The 23,738-nt window shown below is 44.8% G+C and overlaps 1 protein-coding gene across 1 annotated transcript in view; it reads left to right on the top strand.

Annotated features, from left to right (window-relative positions):
• kdm6ba (lysine (K)-specific demethylase 6B, a) overlaps positions 1-23,738 on the top strand; it is a 100,532-nt gene that overhangs the window by 71,242 nt on the left and 5,552 nt on the right. The window contains exons 6-15 of the mRNA XM_059354353.1: positions 14,042-14,128; positions 16,594-16,712; positions 17,260-17,383; positions 17,576-17,671; positions 17,798-18,089; positions 18,182-18,259; positions 18,469-18,639; positions 18,755-18,940; positions 19,225-19,782; positions 20,008-23,591. Of these exons, the coding sequence (XP_059210336.1) occupies positions 17,265-17,383; positions 17,576-17,671; positions 17,798-18,089; positions 18,182-18,259; positions 18,469-18,639; positions 18,755-18,940; positions 19,225-19,782; positions 20,008-23,591 (5,084 nt within the window). The 5' untranslated portion in view covers positions 14,042-14,128; positions 16,594-16,712; positions 17,260-17,264. The remainder of the gene's footprint in view (positions 1-14,041; positions 14,129-16,593; positions 16,713-17,259; positions 17,384-17,575; positions 17,672-17,797; positions 18,090-18,181; positions 18,260-18,468; positions 18,640-18,754; positions 18,941-19,224; positions 19,783-20,007; positions 23,592-23,738) is intronic.

Genomic DNA, 23,738 nt, shown 5'->3' with positions numbered 1-23,738 from the left:
TGTGATGGCTAATTGAGGACTGCAGCAATTCAGGCTGTAATGGCTTCCAGATTATGTTATAAAAACTCTTTCCAGCTGACTTGATGTATGATCTATACATACTGATTATAACATTCAGGGTGAAGGTTTTCTAAGTATGTAATTACTTCATCTGGAACTGGATTACATAAACAGGTTTTTTTTCACAAATTCCATCCATTTACAGAGAAGTTGCCCTACTTTTCGACAAACTATGACTTTTTCATGTGCTACAAGCTTTTGTTCCCCAGTCTCTTAGAAAAAATCATGGCCTCTTGATTTTTGCACTAGACCGTTACTTGTACTCACTTTCGCAGGCATATGCAGCTGCTAATGCTTCCATTTTAGCCATCCTACTTAAAAAAAGATACAGTTAAGTGTACTGTAAATTACTGTAGGAACGATATGTCCCAAGAGTCTGCTGATTTCACCACACAGTCTTTAACAAGCAAAACCAAAACATCCATATACAAGCAAACTGCCGCCCAGTGTCATAAAGACCCCCACTGTGCTGCATCCCTCCTCTTTCTCAACACAAAACACATTATTGAACATTCATTGTCACTTGACAATAGACTCCAGATCCACCCTGGTGGTACATACCGCACATGCCATGCACTTACTTCATCAGGGGTTTGAATCTAGCACACACACATATCTTGTCAGTCTGCACTGCATACTTAATATAAGTAGAAATGCCTCCAGTTATCTCAAAATAGACGATGAGTAACTTGTTGTGAGATGAGAGAGAAGAACAGACAGTGAGAGAGACGAGCATCACTGATTTGTACCAAGGCAGAGAGGTTTCATCATGTTCGGATTTTGTTTATGTTGCTTTAATTTTAATTCATGACCATAAATAATCTGCATGTATGTGTATTCTTATGTCATCATCTCAGCATCATCCATGACACATTCCCATCCTCCCTGTGGCGGCTAATTTTGCCTCCTGTTGTCCTGCTGAGGCAGTGCTTTCTAAATATAACTTCTACACGAGTGAGTGCGTGTGTTTGTGTGTGTTTATGTGTGTGTGTGTGTGTGTGTGTGTGTCTGTGTGTCTGTGTGTGTCACATGGTTTTACCAGTGTGGCTCTTTGGCGTTATTACAGAGTACAGGATGGTTGCTTTGGCGGGGAAAATCTGGAACAAATGTTTCCGGCATTAGAGAGCCCCATTTCTGTTTTTCACAGCCTTGTTTACCTCACACAGGATCTTAGCTGGCTGCGTCTGAGCACAAAGCATATAATTCTTGTACTTCTGTGTGCACAGTCATGAGATGTTAATGCCACCCACTGGACAGGAACCAAAAATATATGAGTCTCATAACGCAGGCTTTATTTATAGTCCTGGCTATGGGTACTGTATTGTGATCATAAATATTGTTCAGCCTCTTTTTTTCTCTGTCTAATACAGACTGTCCACTGCATAAACAGTATGCATATTGTGCGGTTCCAGTATGTCTCTTATATTTATAGTGTAAGTCTTCTAAAACTTCACTAAACAATGCAAAACAGAGGAGTAGCTGACCATAGACTGTAGCTAAGTGCATACAGATAATAAGTGAATAATAAGGCACATTTTAAAATGGTTTATAATGTGCAACTAATTGCCTTACTAGTGGCTAATATATCATTTTCTAATGCTCTGTAGATCAGATTATACAACTCCAATTCCAAGATAGTTGTGACATTGTCTAAAGTGTAAATAAAACAGGATGCGAGAATTCGCTAATCTTTTTTGACACATCCAATTAAAAGCAGCACAAAGACCATATACTTTATGTTTTTGTGAATATACTCTAATTTGATGCATTCATTTTTTAATTCATGTTTTAGAGTCTCCAAACTTTCTTGGAATTGCGGTTATAAGCTGTTTGTGGGGAACAACTGGGGTACATTTGAATCTCAGACTGTAGTGAAGTGCACAGACATCTCCCACTTCAGTAGAGGAATGTGAAAACACATCTCTAGTGACAAACTTTACACAGGTACAAGCAGTGGTAGAATGTAACTTAGTACATTTACTCAAGTACTGTACTTAAGTACAATTTTATATTGTACTTTTTACTCATTTAGCTGCCGGCTTTAGTTACTTTTCAGGTGAAGATTTAATATAAAAAACATGATGAATTTCAAATGAATAAGTAGTTAAAATTAGACCTACCCTGACAACATTTAAATACTGCTTATATAAATGCACCAATCATAATAATAATCCAATAATATATTTGGAATATGTAAAACAGTCTGAGTGGGGCCTTTGTGTATAATGACCACTTTTACTTTGTAGTGGAGTAATTTCACAGTGTGGTATCAGTGATTTTACTTAAGTAAGGAATTTGGATAATTCTTCCACCACTGGGTACAAGTTAATACAGTCAAGGTCAGACTTTTTGGGAGACATAGACATAAGAAAAACACATTTTGTGTGAGTGGAGGAGATGTTTAAGAATGGCTTAACTAATCTATGAATGATTTCTAAATTGTGTATTCATTATTACAAAACCATAAAAGGTGCCTGTTAACAAAGTGTTACCTAATAGCAGAGTAAACAGGATCAAATATATGAAGGACTATGTAAAATAATGATGTATTGTTTCCTGGTGTTTCCTTTCAGTGGGGCTAATTAAGGACAGGCTTACATAAAAGGTCTCTATATAATCCACATCTATCTCACAGTGTCAGTATGTATGCTTTATGAACCCATACAAGGTTACAATCTACAGTGTTGTCTAGGTCATAACCCCTGCGTAAGTTTATTTTAGCCTGGATAGTGGATACCTGGACCTATTTATAGTCCACTAAATCTAATCATAACATTGTGATACTGTATCTGTCTTCCTGTGGTAATATGGCGTCAGGGGGTAATGCTCTTCCTCGTCCAAAAATAGACGGTCACACAGAAATATGGCGTGGCGCTGTTCACCGAGACCAGTCAGTCACGAGTCTGCCGAATAAAACTGTGGGGTCCGATAAAAAGGGAAAGGTGTAAATAAATAAAGCTACTGAGCTTGGGTGCAGTACCGGGAGTTTGGACTCGGTGCCAGTTTGCGCTGTCAGGGAATTCCGGGGACGTGCGGTGACGTCACGTGAGTGCGCGCCTCTGTTTTTATGCGTGCGAGTGTTTGAGTGTGCGTGGCTCTGTCCCTTTAAAACAGAGCTCAGCGCAATACGATCCCTGCCTGCCTGCTTCTGTGTGTGAAGCAGAGGAAAAGAGGAGCTCGACGCGGAGAGAGCGGGGCTGTCGCTGCATGGCAAAGACAGCCATCAAACGGAATAATAACCAGAACATAGAGACGAACAAGCCCGTCGCGGACATCAGAGAGCCTCTCCGGTCATAGCCGGCTTCAATTTAATGGTTGTTTCGCGAGGAAGCGGCGGAGACTAACAGGGATTACGGGGCTGTAGCTCTTCGCTCAGCCGGCTCGTCGGGAATTTCTCTGCAGACTCAGAGCTCCGAACTTGCGGATACAGAGACTACGAAGCCTCCAGTGGACCTCAAGAAACAGGATACATATTTATCTTTGGAAATTATTTAATTTCTGGAGCGTCCATTTGAAATACTTTAATGAACGGTGAGTGCTGTGCTGCTGTGTGAACTGGGAGCATTTTAAAGTCCAGTAGACTTTGTTTTGGTTGTAAGCAGGCATGGTAGTAGTCCTGGAAAGTAAGTTTTATCATAATATTCTTCAGAGTTATTCTGTCTTTAAATGGATATATGTTGTTCCATTATATTTTCTTGTTCATTTAAATGGGCTCAGTTGTGATTCAGGACTTGAAGGAGTTAATTATTGTAATTGGTAAAGCGGAACCCTTGATCGTCTACAATCGATGAGGTGGGGGAATTACGCTGTGTTTTTTTTCTCAACCACAGGTGACGCGTAAATCCCACGCGTGTGTATCTAAATTCAGAGAATTGCTTTCCTCATATTCACGATAGATCATCTTTACCGGACATGTTTAATCATTCAGTGCACGTGGATGGGAGTAATTTCAGTAAATTGGCTTTGGTGTGAATTGGAGTTCATGGGTTTTTCTGTGTCAAATGCCCCAAAATAATCTTATTTTTAAAGGTTTTGTCCCAGGGAAAGCTACCCGGCAGTGTGTTCATATAAATTGCTGATAATGACACTGGCTTGAGCGCAAAGTAGTCCTATTCTAATCTATTCACGAAAGGCTGAAAATGACCTAATCCTCATATTGCCGCGGGACACCCCGGGTCCTAGTTTGGTCATTGTTGCCCTGAAAACTCATGACCATCCCATGGCTAGAAAAGGGAAGGAGAGCTAGAGGACAGGGAAAGAAAATTGCCTGTGTAAGGAGATCTCACGCCATTGTGTGTGTGTATGTGTGTGTGTAGGAGTGGGTGGCTCTGCTGGAGTTGGAGTGGGGGTGGGCAGGATCACTGAGGTCGGCAGCCGTATAAAGTGAATGGATAGCTGCCACCCCCATCACCCCCCAGTCAATCCTTACGCACACAAAGAGCCGGATTGAAAGGAAGTGATTTGCATCACCTCTCGTTTTGGGGGGAGGGGCGGTGTTTCGGACTGTCCTTAAGGTCTGGGTTTCAGTCGGTGCTAAAGTCTGACAACATTATTGTTTGTTCAACGTGATCTGTAATCTAATTATCACCTTTTAGAGTTAGCGCGAGTGTAAACTGGACTGACTTTTTTGACTTTGAAACACATTCCTGGTGCTCTTATCTTGTTCCATGACGATGGTAAAGCCCACAGGAGTCAGCTAGGTTTACTTAAGGCAAATCCTCCAACACCTTAACGCACCCAGCTGGCGCGTATGTCTTTGTTTTTCATAGTCAGCACCGAAATTACGCACAACGATGAGTTAAAAAAAATCACAACAGTGGAGACTAAACGGGGAGAAAGTGCAGTAGTCGAGCTTGGGGGCGTGGTGATGGCTTTTTTTTGGGATGGAATAAATTGTTGTTGATATTGGTGGTTGTTATAACCTCCACGCCCACAGGCTGGTCATCGCCGGACAAGCAGTTGATAAGAATGTGCTGGCTGACTGGGGGGCTTATTTGTCACTTTATTACCCACAATAAAGCAGCTCAAATCAGGAAGAGCGGAGTGTGCTGGCATGGGGTCGCGAAGAAAACAAAAAAACAAGAAAGCCTTTGAAGGTTTACTTCCTATCAATCAGATCGACTGGTATGGAAACCAGCGCTGCGTTTTGTTTCTGCGTTTGATCTCAGAGGTTGTAAAAAGTCAAAGCTCCACATCGCTCTATACACACTCCTGGCCGGCTGCGCGCTGCCTCAGCTCTCCCCCGCCCCCGTTTGTCCCGTGATCTCAATAGGAGTGTGTGAGTGAGTGAATGAACAATCGCCGCCCATTTTACTATGAGTGATGACGAACATGAGGGAATATTAAAGTGATACACGCGCGCCAGGAGGAGGGGAGAAATGAGGGTGGAAATAAGACTGCAAACTCAACAATAGTGAATGACTCACATAACTTGAGTAAGCAGAAGGTGTGTGTGTGTGTGTGTGTGTGTGTATGAGGGGTATTTTATGCCAGCACACTATACTTAAACGCCTAGAATGCGTCGCCTGTGCCAGCATAAAGTCTGATTAATAGGCGTGCTTACAGACACGCGTATTGCGAGTACACCAGATGACATGGGTGACGGGTGAAAAGTGCCACGAGCGAACGTAGTGGACGCCTGTGTGTGTGTGTAACGCGTGTACGTTAACAGTGTGTTACTCTGTGTAACAGTTCAGCTGTTACACAGAGTCTCAGCTTCATATGGTATTGTTTATAAGAAAGCACAACTTATAGATGAACTCCAAGCCCCCACAGAGCTGTCAGGATATTTCTATTATTTTCAGGCCAGTTTTTATTTTCTTGTTAACGAAATCTCTCTCTCTCTCTCTCTCTCTCTCTCTCTCTCTCTCTCTCTCTAGGTTTGAATGATATCGAATTGATATTTAATGATAGCAAGGGTGAAAGGGATAATTAAAATAATTTCAGCTACTTAAAAATAGTAGGCTAATAGTAAAGTGCAACGCTCACAGCCAGTTCCCAGCTTCGCGCGCGGACATACAGTTCATTACGCACCAGCTGTAATTAGGTAGGTTTACCTGCCTGCAGAAGCGTAATCGCTGTCACCCTGAATATTAAGTAGCCATGCGGACCTATCTAATGAATATTCAGTAGCCATGTGGACAGCAGTCCGTTCACAATATGATTCCATCGGACCTTATATCTACACTGTTTAACCCAATTCGGCACTTATGCACAGTCCCATTATGTTTTACAGACATTCGTAGTTAACTAATGAGGTAAAACATTTTGTTTAAGCTGCATTTTGCTGACTTTCACTCCTAAAACAGGCTAATTAAGCCTCCGGTTTTGGCCGGAAAAACGTTAAGTTTATCTGGTACGTACGAGATAGTCTTTCTCTTCATCTATAAGTTGTGCTTTCTTATAAACAATACCATATGAAGCTGAGACTCTGTGTAACAGCTGAACTGTTATAGGCTTACACGCGTTACACACACACACAGGCGTCCACTACGTTCGCTAGTGGCACTTTTCACCCGTCACCCATGTTATCTGGTGTACTCGCAATACGCGTGTCTGTACGCCTATGTAGAATTGTACTTAACAGTCACGCGGGTCTTCATGTCACGTATTTGAGGCGTAGTTCACCCGTCACGCAGCCGTCACGTAGGCGTATGTGCAACAACGCGTGTACAGCGTCTGCGTGACGCCTACGTGACGCCTGTCTGTCCATTGAAAGTGAATGGAATTTACACGCGCACGTTAGACGTTTGATGTCATCGCATAGGCGCTGTACACGCGTTTTAGTATAGTGTGCTGGCATAAAATGCCCCTCATAGTGTGTGTGTGTGTGTGTGTGTGTGTGTGTGTGTGTGTGTGTGTGTGTGTGTACTGTTTCCCTCCTCTCCCCACATGTAGCCTTGAAGGGGGTCTTGAAGGGTGTTGTAAGAAAATTAAGGATTACTTTGATCTAATTAGGATCTCTCTTTATGTGGCTGGCATGGGAAATGGGTCAGTAGGCTGGCTTAAAGTGCTTACTCATCTAACACTATTTCGACAGTTGATGGTGATGAAACAAGAGCTGTGTGTGTGTGTGTGTCTTGGCTGTGTGACAGTCCATCATACTTTGGGGGGTTCTCCTTCCTCTCGGCTGTTGCCTGTTACAGAAAACAAGTAAAACCAAGTGTGAGCCTGTGTTTCAAAGGGAAGCGGGTGGGGGAAGTAATTGGACGTCATGATGAAACGTGTGTTTGTGACACCATGTTGTTGCAGCCTTTCCAGTAAAGGGTGTCGTTTCTCACCCAGAGAGCAACTCAAACTGAGAGAGAGGGAATAAGGGAAATCCAGGACAACATCTGCCCTGCTGATGATTTCTCAAACACTCCCCACACACCCCCACAGGTCAGGCGTTAAAACACAAGTTATTTTACGTGTTAGCTGGCACAATGGTTGGAAACCAGTTGAGGAATTTCCCGTTTCTTGTCAGCAAAAACACTGAACATTTAAAGGGACACTATTGAAATTCCCCTCCATTTATATGATAGACATTACGTACAGGAGTATTTATAGTACAGTATAAAGTGAATTTATTGCATTACAACTGGGCATAGTGATGGTTGGTAACCCTCATTTATGCAAAAAATACCTGCCAGTTTATTTAGTGCATGCAACCACTTTAGTACACAAGAGTTTGTCCAGACAGCAGGATGAAGGTTTTGGAGTTTGGTCGGGGCCAAGGGGGGCAAAAACTCAGTCAGCCAAGTGTGGAATTCCACCATGCAGCGTTAGACAGCCTGCTGTGGATCTTGGTCTCTCAAAGTGTGGACCAGACCCCAAAAACAGGAAGCTGTCAATTTCTTTAGGGTTATTTTTAGCCATTTTAGCTCTGTTGGGTATAACACAAAAGTACAAGGCAGGAAAATGGTGAAAAACAGATAAAATACAACAATGCTCGTGCTGTAGAATATGAGTCAAGATTCAAATTAGGCGAAATTACAAATAGATTGTAAACAAATGAAGGGTTCTACATACAGTTACACTTTTTAACAGACCTTTGAGATGTGGAAAACCAGTTTGGGTTACATTAATTACTAGCATGTATGGATGAAGTCATGGTCCATATTACATATTTCTCATTATTTTCTATGGACCAGCAGGACTCTGCTATACTGCCAACCAATCACAAGGCTTAGACATCCATAACTATAAATATTGGTCATTCATGCAGCTGTGGTCTTGCTGCGTTTTGGACCAGAGAACAGAAAGGAAAAAAAAATGGATCAGTATAATTCAGTCCAGAAGTGGAGGAGTATTGAGAGCTGTCAGCAATTCAAGTACAGCCACAAGCCAAGCAAATGGACTAATGTAAAGTGTGGTAGCATTTCGAACAGACTTTAAACAATGGTATTAGAGAAAATGAGCATATTGCCTGGGGATTGAATTCATCCTGAGTGAATAGAGCTGTGTTAGAGAGTAACAGGGTGTTTACATCCTGTTTGCCTGTTCAGCAGAGTGAGAGAAAAGGGAAAGTTTTCCCTCTGACTTCAGTTCCTCTCTGTTATCTCTGGCTCTATGCCACTGATGATGATGCCACAGTGGAAGGGGGTGTGCAAACCTACACACTGTATGTGTCTGTGACTCATACACACAGTTACACACACTCACACACCTTGGAAAGAATTTTCTTCCTTCCTTTTTTCCCCTCCCCTCACCTCCTGTGACTACTTTTACCCACCTCAACCACATTGGCAGAATAAATGATAACTCAGCCAGTAAGAAGACCTGCGTGCATCATGGGAGATGCATTCTTTCTTTTTTTATCTTGAAAGATGTACATCATTGGTGTCTGAGGAATCTGTAAACAGGCCTTGGACTAAATGAACAAACAGCAGCGTCATAACAAAAGCAATGAGCCTACGTCACAGTTGTTCTGATAAAGTCAAAGTGATTGGTGTGTAATAACACCCACTGTAAAAAACAATGCTGTACTGGCCATCTGTATGCACTGTCATTCACTCTGATGCATAGGACTCACATGTATTCTTGATATTCACACACATACACAGACTGCTGATGAGACATAATGCACGTCCATGGAGGAAGAAGATGGTGCATGAGATCAGCCTGCCCTGTGTCTCAGTAAACATGTTTATCAGTAAAGACCTCTCATGAAGCCTATGATGAATTCCTCTCTGCGTCCATCTCTGCCTCTCTAGCTTAGTTTAATAACTGTTAGTGGCAACTGTTACCAAGGCAGCAGAGTCTCTTGTCTCGTTTAGTGCATTTCTGAGCTAGAGTGTGCGCGTGTCGGTCCTGGATGTGGAATAGGAGCATCCGGAGAGAGAGAGCAGTATGAGGGAGGGGGATTTTACAGTTCTGAATTTTGTGGCAGTTTTTCCTCTGAACGGAGGCAGTGTTTGTCCTGAGCTTTTCTTAGATTTGTTATTGAAAATAATCACCCGGAAAAGCAGAAAGAAAAGTTTGGGGGCTTTTGAGGTTGCTCAAGTGTGGAAATCGAGAGTGACGACGATGAAGCCTCTCAGATGTTTGTTGTCGCCCACGTCCTCTTATATTTCCGGTTTGTCAGGATTTACACACCGTTTTCCTTTCTTTAGCATTACAAGCCAGGTGTTGACTCACTCTTTCTTTTCTGTCTCACACACACACCTCATTTCATACAACTTCATACACAAAAGTGTTAAGAGTCTATTGAGAAATCCAGACTGATGTTTCCTCAGTAACACAGAGTTACTGTGAAAAGGAAGTGGGGAGCACAAGTGACGGAGAGGAGTTATCCAGTACACACACACACACACACACACACACACACAGAGTCATTCTGCCATCATATGCTTGTCATTCACTAATACCAGAAGCTAAAGAGAGGGCAGACAAGACTATTCACTTAACACCCGGGTCAGAGGCAAGTAAATGGCCTTTTAAGTCAGCTGACTGTCTCGGTTTTGTTGACGAGGCTTGTGTTAGTCATGAGTTGGACACACGTGCCGTTAACACAAGATGACTGTGTGTCTGAGGTGCATTTTAGGACTGAAACTGACCCAAGTTTTTGAATCGACTCTCCTTTTTCACATAATCATAGACTCACTAGATCACTATCGCATATCATAGTCAAAACGTTGTTGCAGACACAGTAAAACACACATATAGTTCATATCTTTACAACAGGAAGCTTCAGCCTTCAAACCCCTCCCCAAGGCCTCCTTTTTTTATATCACACACACACACACACACACCCCTCAGGGAGGCCTACTTCCTGTGGTTGTGACGACAGTTTCCTCTCCCCTACGAGCTGTTCCCCTTCTTTTTAACGTCACACACATGGGCATCTGATCTGTGTGTGTGTGAGGGTGAGAGAAAGAAAAGGAGATGCACCACAGTAACCCAGTTGTATGTTGTCAGTCAGGCCCAGATGTCAGGGTGGTGAGAGCAGGAGACAAAAGGGGCCTCATGTTTTTCTACCAGCCCTCTTCCCCCACCTCTTTCTTCTGTTTTTTCCACAAACTGATAAAAATTCTAGGCCAACTGTTACTCATCTAAGGGTCTGGAAATCAACATTTGTGATAAAAAATGTAATGGGAACAGCGCGTGACCACCAACAGCCAAAGAAGGCTTTCAAAGCAGTGAGACCGTTTTTGGTTGGTGGTTGCTGTTAACCCGAAGCTTATCACTGTATTTCAACATCTAATGAATGTTTAAATAAGAACCGCCTTCAGCCTAGCGTTACCTAGAGTTAAAATGTAAAAATTTTGGATCATCCTCCATGTGCTTTGGCCTGCATGTAGAGCAGATGTGACAGAGAGTGTATGTAAGCTAGAGGATACAAACTAAGACAAATAAGAGCTTTTATCATCATGTTATCGTGTGCTGCTGCTGAGTGTTAAAGGCCTAAATGTAACTGGGTGAAGAGTTAGTTCAGAGCACTGTCCCCTGGAAGAAGGGTTGTGTTGTTAAGATGAATGCTAGCAGGAGAAAATTGTCCAACATGGAGGCCAGATGCCTCTGTGTTTGTGTGCAGAAACAATGTTTCCCTGCCATGTCCTCGGTTGACCCACACTGCCCTGTTTGCGATGGCTGAAACGGCGTCCTCTGATTTTGTGTGTGCGTGTGTAAAGATGTGGATGTGATGTGAGTTAGCCCACATCACCGTCTTGGAACGGCTGACGTTTGCACACGCACAGACAAATAAACACTCACACGTACACACACAGGCAATGAGCTGGAGGAGGACGGATGCAGGGGCTGGATGTTCCTCTGTGTGTATGAGAGAGAGAGAGAGAGAGAGAGAGAGGGAGAGAGAGAGAGAGAGGGAGAGAGAGGGAAAAATGCATGGTGTTTCCTTCAGTACACTAACTGGGACTGATTATGTAATGGCCAAATGGACTAGAGAGGGCGAGGGAGGACAAAACAAAACAGAGGGAGGGAGACAGAACCATGCATGGCCTTTCCGTCATTCTCGACCAGAAACTCATTGCTGCCAGATCTTTTCCCTTGCTATCTTTTCTGTTATCTGCCACTTCTTCCAGCCTTATCTGGTCATTTCTTATCTGACAGACTCTACAGTGGCTTTACCAGGACAGTTACACTCTCCAGCAGCCTGCCACCACCCCCTCAAGCTTTTAGTTGTCAGTGTTCTCCTCCTTTGGGGTTTTTCATATGCTCCCTCCAGCACACTCTGGAGTCAGTCTGTTTACCTGTCTATCTCAGGCAATATCGATTAACACTACCCAGCTGCACAAAGTTAAATCTCTGGCTCAACAAATCTTCTACACTTTTCAAGAAGACATTTTTAACAGTTGTATCAATGGATATTTTTTGCAGTGTATGCCCTCACTGCCTCTCCTCGTCTCTCTGCAGTCTATTTTCCTCTCATGGCCTAAGTGTGGTTGTCTGGCTGGGGACCAGAGCAGGCCAGTGGTTGGCAGGGAAGGGTGTGGGTGGATAAATTAAGGCTACTGCACAGAGACAGACGTCATCTTAACCTCTTAACTTCAGCCAGTGCCCCCCCTACACACACACACACACACACACATACACACCATCTCATGTTAGTAGTGACTAAGCAAGTTTCCTGTGCACAGCCACAAGCGTGTGACTTTGGCTTGTGTGTCGCTTGGGATTATGGTGGATTTATTTATTTGGCTTGTGTGTTTCTTTGTTAGATGCCACAGAGGATTCAACAGTGCTCCTTTATTTACTTTGTAGCTCCTGGTTGACAACGGTTGGCATAGTTTTAGCTTCCTGCTTGGCCCCGCCCACCAGCTGATAGTGTTGCCAAGACAACTAACTATCGTAACTACAACGAGTGTGTTGACAGGAAGACCTCTTTGATGTCTTGTGTCAATGGGGGATTTCAGTTGATGTACCATGGGGGAAATTTGATGTAATGGTGAATTGCGTCATCGTTTAGTAGAAAATTGATAATCATATCAGCTGTGTATAGTTTCACTGTACAGCCGAGAAAAAGGGTAGAAAAGGTCCTTATATGACTTCACTCACTGTATTAAGCTTACAGAGGAAAACTACTGCTTTGTTGTGGTTAAACTGAGGTAAAAGTGACAACTAAAAAGCAATCACACTTTAGCACTTGCAGCATTCAGAGTGCAACTGAAGCGGAATGTGTTTTATCAGTGAAACTCTACATTTTTTTGACGACTCAGGAGATATAAACACAACCTTAAAGTGAAATCGATGCGATCATGTTCACAGAATTTGTTACATAATTTCTCTTGAACTGGTAGTTTGATTCTTGTCTTGGCCATGAAATCCCCTCTGCAGCTCATCATTACATCCTGTTTGTCTATCACACAAACATACATGCAAAATCAACCCATGCGGCACTCTGTATAGAAAGCAGAAATGACATCATGAGGTCCGAGAAATTCCCGCAGTTGTCACATCTGTGGCGGTACAGAAACACGCCCCCGGTCACCTGACTGTAAGTGCTGTCCCAGGAGGGCGGAGTTAAGGGCCAGTGGTTTGGGGTAAGCCCTCTTCCAGGGTGCTGAGTCATCGGGGGTTCCCCGAAAAATGAAATACGTAATGCTCCCACACACATACACTCTCACTGTTTCCTCACTTACACATACAGTACTGAACGTTAACCCGTAACCTGTTTGAGCACATTTCATCACTTTGGTATCATCTGATAGAACCCGAGCTGGTATGTAACACTGTCTGCCGTCTGTGTACACTATCTGCTTTCAGAGTACTGAGTTTCTCACACTGTGCTGGTAGAGTGGCTGTGAGCAATATGATAGCCAGGGCAGCAACTGGAATAGACGACCGTTTGGTCACAACAGATATAAACACACACCCTGTGTAAAAGTGGTAATTACAACCTTGGCACTGTGTCCCTGTTTGCACTCACCAGTCACAGCTGGCTCTCTGCAAGATTTTTCTTTATATATCTTTCTTCATTTTCCTAATTTCAAAGTTTTTCTCCTTCCCTCTCTCTTTATTATTTTACTATATTTCCCCAGCACTACTCTTTCACATGTGATAGTTGACTTAGCTGGCCCAGCTCTTCCTGTTAGAGCGAGATCAGCCTTGTTTATGTGTCTGCTCGCCTGTTAAGCTGCACAGTTAGCCTCACCATTGTGTCTGTGTGAGAAGAGAAAGAGAGTGAGTGAACAAGAGCACCCCTCACTCCTATTGTGTCGGCCTCCCTGCTGATTTACCCCTTCGCCTCTGAGCCACCCACGGGTTTTCCACACTGCTCTGAAGCCAGGTGTAGCCTTAGAAGTCAGGAGAGCAGGAGGGTTTGGTGACGCGTGTTTATGATTCTCTGTCTAGAAAGTCAGAAAAAAGAAGCAGAAGGACAAAGAGGACGTCATATTGAAAGCAAAGACAAACCTCAGCCCTGAATAATATCATGTGCTTTGAGGCTTCATATATCATAATACGTCTTGAGTATTGTGTTTTGCATGGCTTCATGTTGTTTTTATGACAGCTTGACATGAATGTTTTTGTTCCTCTCTTTTAGGGTTGAGGAGACCCCAGAGAGATGATTGGCGGCAGAAGCTGAGACATAACACAACTGTGAATCAATAACTTGGTGCTACTCTAAAAGGTACGTTCAGCCAGAGTGTGGGTTTGTCTCATTTTGTCATGTGCAGCTTGACAGTTGAAGCCTATCTTCAAATAACAGCAGAGCCTAGTGGGTGAGGATGCCAGCGAGTTGGAAGGGAAGAGATAGAGGGTGGTGTGTGTGTGTCACTGTATAGAACCACTCCTGACAAGCTAAAAGTGTACAGCGATTGAAATATCCCTTGCTGGGCTTTAAATAGAGACAGAGCGATCCAGAGTTGGTGGGAGGAAGAAAGGCAGAGAAGAGGAACTGGTGGGAGTAAGGACTGCGTATGACCAGAGCTAATTTAGGAAAACTGGTGGAAGAGTGCTGTACTGAGCAAGAGACATGAATCATAACCTGTGTGTGCATGTCTGTTACTCTCCAACGAATGCATTATACATTACTTGTCACCTGTTTTAAAATGTTATCATTGCATATATCTGTAGCCTCTACCAAGGAGGTTAGGTTTTCGTTGTGGTTTTTCTGTCCGTCAGCAGGTCATGAAACTTGGTGAAAGGGTGTAGCATGGGGCAAGGCACATCCAAATCATGGGGAATATATACCTATTATTTTTTCACTTTTGTTAACATTACAAGACTTGGTGTTGGAATAATCAGAAAGATTAGTTTCCAAACATATTTCATGGCTCACCTGATCAGTTTCCTTTGGTGATGCGAACACCAGAAACAAACATCAAGTGTAGTTTAAACACTCTGAGCAATGCAATACAGCACATCCTCTTTCTATTGTCCATGTTGTTTCTACATTTTGACAAGACTTGAAGCTTATGAACACACCAAAGTCGTAAGAATTACTACCCAATGGAGCATGAAAATGCACCATTGCCTTGGCGGAGGTCTGTGCCATTCTATTTTCAAAATGTTACCGTTATGTCTTTAACACTCTGAGCCGTAAGTGACAAGTATTATATAATGCATCAGTTGGAGAGTAACAGACATGAACACACAGGCTAAGTTTATTTCTCCTGCCATTCAACAACTTATTTTTCTGCTACACGATCACTGTGACAGGAATCATATATACTTGTTCTTGTCATTTTTAAATTTGTGTCATCCAAATCAGAGTTAAGTAATCAGGAGATTAAGGTGGGACATCACTTTATAAAAAAAAATTAATCTCTAATCCAACCACCGGTTTAACAGAAATAACAAAAAATTAGGATTTAAAGTGATCTTGTGTGTTACAATGCAAGTATGTTTTTGTTAACACTAGTTTTTACCGGCACAAGTGAATGTGTAGGTGCGAATACATCCTTCTCAGGTTTTGTCAGGGACCTCTTTTGTTGTCTTTTTTTTTTTTTTTTTTTAAATCGAGGTACTTTGAAACACGGACTTCTTTGTATCTTGACACCTTCTGTCTTTTGTATTGTATATGTGTGTGTGTGTCGTGTTTCAGAAATCGGGGAGGGGAGGGAGTTATCTCTCAGCTTCTTTTATGTGTTTTCCCCTCAACTGCTTTCCTTTGTGTTGTGTGTGCGTGTTTGTGTGTGTGTGTGCGTGTGTGTGTGTGTGGGAAGGTGTGTGGGCGTTTTCATGGCACCGTTCCTACTCTCCACTCCACTCCACCTCCCTCCATCGCTTCCCTCTTCTCCATCTCCATCTTTTCTCCTTAATCTATCCTTCCATCCTGCTCAGACCGTCTGTCGCTGCTGCCCCCCTCTCCCTCTCCATCACGCCTGCCGTAATGAGATTAAACCTCAGTGTATCCACTGGGCATGCACATGCACGCACACTTTATACACACACCCTTCAGAGCTCTGCAGCACACACACACAATCATCCACTTAAGAGAGCATACTATTCTCTCTCACATGCACTAAATCAGCACAAGCCTGACACGACCATGCAGCTTGCACACTTGGCATTGCTTCCAACACCACACACACTCACATAGACACACTTGGCATGTGACCAAGGCCTCTCACTCTTAGTCTTTCCCTCTGTCTCTTGTTATCAGGAGGCCCATGGTAAGGATTACAGTAACCCCAGGTCTGTCCTCATAGGTGAGCTCCCCACTGAGCCATCTGGGCCTCGGTAATAATCCTGTTGTGTACTGACTGGCTCACTGGTGCCTCCTTTAGGCTGACTGCCTCACACCAGCCAGCTACAGACAAAGGCCTCCATCATGATTAAAGACTTCAAGTGTATTTAAGTCATTGTAACGTTGCTTGGGGGAAATGTCGAAATAGAACAGAATCAGAGGAAATTTCAGTGGTGAGAATAAGATGTAAATTAATAGAAAATAATTCATGTTTCCTCTGCAGTCCCAGTAAGCTCTCCCCCTATAATCCACATACCCCTCTCTGCTGGCAAGCTCTCCAGCTCACACACAAGCTAGCCTATATAATAAAGAGCCCACTGGCATTTATTGACTTTTTTCAGTGTGTCTCTGTCTCACTTGTTCTCATAGTGCCTCTCCTGTTCTCTCTCTTTCTCTCTCTGTAGCTAATAGGCTTCGGGTTCTTGGTGCTAAAGACAGGAGTCGGTCAGTACAGATATTCTCAGTGTTGGAGTGAGGCCCTCTCTGTGCTGCAGTGGAGGGCTTCACAGACACAGCTAGTCTGGTGAGTAGGAGACATTGTGTTGTAAATGTATGATGTACAGTACATAATGCTTTAATATAACCTTTCAAACATTCAGAACCTGTAGTTTCTTGAAATAAATGGCAATACATTTGGAAAAATGTTTAAATTAAAGCATGCCATTTCATAAAAATACTCTTTCAAACTGCTAAACTGAGGTTAGGGGAGAGATAAGAAAATATAAAAGTAAGCAGCTACAGAGTATAGTTTGAAGGGCTGACTAGTAATTGTAGTGCAATAGATTTTTAAAGTAATCTGTTTAACCCTGTTCTTTTTTTTTGCATAACAAGAAGTCTGTCATTTGACCACTAAACCACCTATTATGGATGCCATAATACTAAAAAAAAAAAAAAAAAGTTGACACTTTATCACAGCAGAGAGATGATACTATATTCTCTATCTGTAAAGATATTTTATAATGTGCTGCAGGTAATTTTAACATTTTTAAAAGGAACACACAAGGAATTTTAGTATTTAGATATGCAAGCATGTGAGAAACTGTAATGACTGTGTTAATAACATCTTGCAGGCTGGATGCATCACGCAGTAGAGCAGTTTGGTGGGCGTGGCACACGGGATTCCTTCCCTCTGGACGGACTCAACCGGGGACCATGGGCTCCCGTGGGCGGCCGCGCCTGGCAGCCACCTGCCAGGTCTGTGGCCATGGCAACACATACACACAAACTTTTACAAACCTCTTTGTTATTTTAATCCAACAGCTTTAGCCTGTAATTAAGTTTTAAGTTCCACTTTTTTTTAGAGCACCACTAAAGTGAAAGCTCAAATGTACTTAACAACCTTGGTGTAGAATCTGAATGTTGTGTGTGTTTGCTGTTACTCATTAGGTGTTCGCCTGGAATGAATCAACACCAGCTCCTTTCCCATCTACCTCCTGGTCCTATGGGCGGACTGAACCATCCCAGTAAATTCTTTAGTAATGGGTAAGTCATGCACAAAATCATTGGTGAACTGAATTTAGAAAGCAGAGTAATTTATTAATGACATGATTAAAAACATCTAAATTACAAGCCATCGTTTAACCCTTTTGTCTTTCTTCCACTGTCCAGGCCCATGCGAGGAGGTGAGAAGCTTGAGCTCCCACAGCCAATGTTACCAGGTCTTCAGAGGGAGCAGCAGAGACCTCCTCCTCCTCATCATCATCTTCATCCTCCACCTCCCCACAGAGCATGGGAGCAACTAGGTCAGCTGTATGAATCCCACCTCCCTCCTCAAGGACACCCTATTGTGCCACTGCCCAATGAGCACTCACTGCGTCTCCATAATGGAGGCTATTCAGGCAGCGGCGGCCCTCCCCCCAACCCCCATCTTCCCCCCAGCAGACCAAACCAACTGCTGAAGGTGAGTGACAATACTGCAGGTGATATCATGGTGGATTTATGGAGAGGAGAAAAGTTTTTCTCATGTTGTGTTGTTTTTACTGTTTGCTTTAGTTTGGGGGTCCTCAGGAGCAGCATCTTCCCAGGGGTCCACCACCGATGGGAGATGAGATGTGGGCTCAGGTGCACCAGGTAGAAGCACTCTAATTGGCTATGATCATGTTTCATCATTCGTGTAGAAAGAGAACAATCTCTGATCTGATTGTCATTTCTGCTGCAACCAGACAGATGAAAGACACACTACATTCAAAGCCTCTGTTACTAAGCTTCGGGCTCAATAGTTATATTGTATGTTGTGATTGTCTGCCACAACACTGATCCTTTCATATTTCTGTTCGCAGCAGAGGGGCTATCCAGGGAAGATGCTCGGGGGTCAGCTGAAGAGACCAGGTCCTCCACTGGGAGAGCACTCTGTTATCCAGCACACTCCTCCGCCATCAATGCACCCATCCTCCCGCCCAGCTGCAGAGGACTGTCCCAGCCCCAGCAAGAGGAAAAAGAGTTCCGATCAGGTATCAGATTGTTATACCACCATGACTGGACATCTATCCTCAATTCTAGATTTTTATCAACAAATGTGTTTGTTCTTGTTAGTCAGAATATTGCAATGTCTGACTCCCTCTGCAGGTGTCCCATCCTGGGCTGCAGCGTTACCCCGGTCCTGGCCAGTCTTTGCCTCAGCACCAGTCATCAGCCCATCACCTCCCTCCGAAAGCTCCCTTCTGGAACCCCCTTCACAAGAGCAACAGCACTCCTTGGCAGCCCTATACTGACCGCAAGAACCCACAATCACAAGAGTTTCAGCCCCGAACAGTAAGAAAATATCCCTTCATTTGATATATGGTACTTGGAGCCAGGGGTTAATATTTTATTATTGACCACACTCAATGAGAAACATTTATTGGACTGAGTGGAGCCATAAAGATGTATTGATTCTATTAGCTGTCTCAACCTGAAAGAGAGTATTGTTTCCTCAGCTGTAAATAACATCAAGCCCAAAATTGATTTCCTTTTGTTAAGGGCAGTGGGGCTCAGATCCTTTTGTTAGTTTTATATTATTCTAATCATTATGTGGCTTGTCTTGTATCGTGTAACAGGAAACCAACAAACAAGGAATGGGTAGCTATGCCCAAAAGTCCTCTCCTGCCTCTTCCACCCCTTCAAACCTCTCACCTCCTCCAAACTCCTCCCCGGGAAGCTACAACCAGGGATGTGCTCCTCAGCTCCAGAAAGACGCATTCCAATCTCGGGCTGTAAACCTGCAGTCCCCTCACTCTTCCTACCCCAGCCCCAGCTCTAAATTGGGGCTAGCTCCACCCTGCCAGGCCATGGAGCCTCGTGGTCCTCACAACCAGAGAGGCCCTCTCACTGGGGGCCAAGGTGGCAGCCAAGCTACCTCTCACACAGCATCTACCCCAACCAGGGGAGACACAGATCAACGTCTACATGCCCAGTCGTCACCAGCAAACCCTCCTGCAACCAGCAACAACAACAGCAGCAGCAGCAGCAGTGTGCCTTACAGCCACTTCCAGCCTCATCCAGGGCTGGGGCACAAGGGTCCCCCTCCTGCCAGCAACACCTCAGTACCTCAGCATCTGCAAAGTGGGCCCCATGAAGCCTGGAGATACCAGAGCAGGCCCAGCAGTCAATCTCTAGTGAGTACAAGTCTTTGTGTAAGCTCATTTGTACCTTATTTAAATCAGGTTTTTCTTTTGCAAGTGTTATGCTCATTTCATATGATGCAGCAGGTGTTTTTACTCTGGAAAAAAAACAGGCTTGCAATTCATCTGTTGGCCTTGCTGCAGTTGTTAGGATACTAGTCATTGAATACTAATCATCAAATGTACTAACTGAAAGTGGTTCTGTGTGTCTCTCTTCAGGAGTCGGGCATCTACAGGCCTCCAGGACTGCTACCTCAGCGCCAGCAGAGCCACAATCAGGTCGTTGATAGTCGGGTTCCAGGTCCTTCCCAGCATCACCATCATGTCAGCCCTCCTCTGCCCCCGACCAACTCCACTCGAACACCTGTAATCACCCCAAACCTTCCCATGCAGGCCTCTTGCTCCATCGATGGCTATCGCAACAGCAGAATCCCTACTGGAGTGGCCCGCCGCGTCACTAGCCCCACCTCTCAGCTGGACGCTCTGCTACAGCCAGTATGTCAGAGGGGCCAAACTGCCAACCAGCTTCACCAACAGGGGCTGCCCCGACCACAAGAACAGGAACCCACTAAGTCCCGGCTCATGAAGGGGAAAACATCATACTATGCTCAGGCCGAACTGGAGCAACCTCCTGCATTTTCTTCATCACCTTCTTTGTTCTCCTCAGGGCACCAGAGGGCAGGGGACAGTGTGATTACAAGCAGAGTTTCAAATAATCCTCTTTCTAGCTCTCCTGCTACATACCGCTCTGCTCCGCCAGTCAATACTGCACCTCGGCCATCCAATCCAGCCCTCTCCTCCAGACTGGTTCATGAGTTAGAATATGCCTCGACACAGGCTTACTCTCAGCCACAGATTCGTCCACCAGCTCCGACCTCTGTCCCTCAGTCCATCGAAGAGGCTCTAGACAAACTTGATGCAGAGCTAGAGGGTCACATGCAAGCTGAAGAAAGGAGGAGTAGGGACAGAGAGGAGCAAGATAGAAAAATTAAAGAAGAGGAGAGGCGGAAGAAAGAATTGGAGATGAGACAAAAGCGGGACGAGGAAAGGAAGAGGAAAGAGCTGGAGAGGAAGGAAGAGGAGAGGAAGAAGAGAGAACTGGAACGGCAGGAGGAGGAGAGAAGACGGAGAGAATGGGAGAGGCAGGAGCAGGAGAGAAAGAGGAGGCAAGAAGAGGAGCGGAGGAAAAGAGAAGCAGAGAGGCTGGAGGAGGAGAGGAAACGGAAAGAATGGGAGAGGCAGGAGGAGGAGAGGAAAAAGAGAGAATGGGAGAAGAAGGAGAGGGAAAGGAAGAGGAGAGAGTGGGAGAGGCAAGAGGAGGAGAGGAAGAAGAGGGAAGCAGAGAAGCAGGAGCAGGAGAGAAAGAAGAGAGAACTCGAGAGGCAGGAGGAAGAAAAGAAGAAGCGACGAGACTTGGAGAAGAAAGAGGAGGAGAGAAAGAGGATGGAGCGGAAGAAGGAGGAGGAACTGTGCAGTGCAAAAGGCAAAGAGCAGACTGCTATTGAAAATCTGGAGAGACTGCTCTCCTGCAACACCTCGCCTACACCCCCACCTCCTCGCCTGTCTGCTGTTACTGCACCTCCTTCAGGTCCATCGCCTCCCTGCTCCCAGGCTTCACCTCCTTATCCCTGGCTAAGCCGTGGTGGCATACCCCCCTGTCCACCAGGTCAGACACCCAACACTACTCCTGCAGAAAGGCTGCGACCGCCCCCACTTACACCTCAGACTGAGTATGCCAGAGAAAAGCAGAGGCAGAGGGAGATGTGGAGCAACAATGGCGGAACGACATTCAGTCCCTCATCAACACACAATACCTCAGGGATGAACCAGTCGGTATACCCCAACAAGCCCCCGGCAATGCAAGCCGCACCCAACCAATCCAAAGACTCAGCCAGCAGCCAACACTCACTCCCTACCTTGGCACTTAGAGAGCCCCCCAAACTGTATCAGGCTTTCCCCAGAGAAAACCTCCCCCCACCACCTTTATCCTCCAGCTCCATGAGGGGGATCCTCAACAAGCGGGTGACAGGAAAGGGTTTGGAAAATGCCAGCAGCTGTGGCACTAACTCTGCCCAGTTTGAGGAAGAGCCCTCTGAGATGTCCACACTGCTCCCTGATGGTCTGGCCAACATTATGGCCATGCTGGATGAATCTATCAAAAAGGAAGAGGAGATGTACAACAGTGAAAAGACTGGGTCCACAGGTGTTCTTGACAACTTTACTCCCAGTGTCCAGCCTATCAAGAGCTACCTGTGTGCACCAGACCTCATTCCAGCAATGAAGCATCAGCCCAACCAGGAAGACTTTGGATCCAATCAGCACGCTAGCCCTCCAGTGCTCAGTCGCCAAGGCTCCCTGGCATCCCCTTGCAGCCGAACATCTTCTATTAATGAGGAAGACGAGGACTACCATAAACCTTCTCCAAATGTCCCTCTGAACCCCAAACGACCAATGGACACAGGAGTGGGGAACACCAATTACCGCCACAGTGACCTGGCTAAACTTTACGGCCTCCCAGAGCAGGCTAAAAGTGAGGCTGATGAGGAGGATGATGAAGAGGACTCTGAGACACCGTCTTGTTCTCCACCACCCCAAAGACCCCACCTTCACCAAACAGGCGTAAACAGCATGTTCAAGTCTCTAGCAACAGTCCTGGAGAGCCAGAAGTATGCTTACCGTGGTGGGCCTTTTGGGAGACCCCCTCCATCAGCTCTAGTTGGAGTCAAGTATTCCTCTTCACTGTCTCTGGGTCCTGATATTTGCCGTCAGCAGCAAGGCAGTTCTCCCACGTCAGATTCAACCAATCCACCATTCAGTCCAGCTGTGCCACCACTTAAGTCCTCCCCTCCTTTGCTAGAAGACAAGAAACTGAAAATAGAGGACACTGATGTCTGGAGAGAGGATGGAGAGACAATAGAGGACAGAATTCACTCTGCCGAGAAGGAGAGTATTTCTACCATAAATCCTATAAAAGTGGTCAAAGAGGAGCGGCTGTTGACAACTATCTCAGAATCTTCTCTAGCAGAGTTGGGCAAAAGCTGTGAGGTCATACTTAGTCGACAGTCACTTCCTAACAAGAACTCCCTTGATAAACTGGATGACCATGTGAAAGTGGAGGACAGACACAAAACTGAGAAAGTAAAGGGACATAGAGAGAAAGACAGGCACAGGGACAGAGATAAAGACAGAGAGAGGGAGAAAGATAAGAAGAGGAAGCACGGTCACAGCCACAGTAGCAGCAGGAAGCACGAAGACAGGAAAGAAAAGAAGAAGCATAGAGATAAGAGAGAGGAGATGACCTTCTCCTCCTCCTCATCATCATCATCATCCTCGTCATCCTCTTCTTCCACTCATTCCAGCTCCAGCCACAAGCGGCACAAGGATGGCAAGAGTCATAAGGAGAAGAAGGATCGCAGAATTCTCTGTGACCTCAACCTCCAGAGCAAGGAGGGGTCTGAGAAGAATCGGGGTCATTATGACAGCGAAAAAACAAAACACAAGTCAGCATCCTGTGCCAGCTCCTCTGGTGAAGGAGAGCATGCAGAATGGACCTCGAGGAGTTCTGGAGAAAGATCTTCTGAGAGCAAAAAGGACTCTGAATCTGGTTCTTCATTGGGTTCCAAGGACTTCTTGAAACTAAAGGCTTTGACGGATGGGCCCCCCAAAGAGCTGAAGATTCGCCTGATCAAAGTGGAGAGTGGGGACAGGGAGACATTCATTGCCTCTGAGGTGGAAGAGAAGAGGATCCCACTGGAAGAAATCACCATTAAGAACACTGCCAGTGAAATCATCAGATCCTGCAAGTAAGTGGAGGAAGATGGGTATCATAAAAGGGGTATCATCCATTAATCTTAGTCCCAATTACCTGTTAAACATTTCTATGGAAGAGGTTGTAGTAGTTTATTTGTATTGAGCAAAGAAAATGACCCATCAGGAAGCACAGTAGTATT

Source organism: Centropristis striata, chromosome 17, assembly GCF_030273125.1.
Source record: "Centropristis striata isolate RG_2023a ecotype Rhode Island chromosome 17, C.striata_1.0, whole genome shotgun sequence".
Lineage (NCBI taxonomy): Eukaryota > Metazoa > Chordata > Actinopteri > Perciformes > Serranidae > Centropristis > Centropristis striata.
The sequence above is the reverse complement of the archived record's forward strand: the minus strand, read 5'-3'. Positions and strand labels throughout refer to the sequence as shown.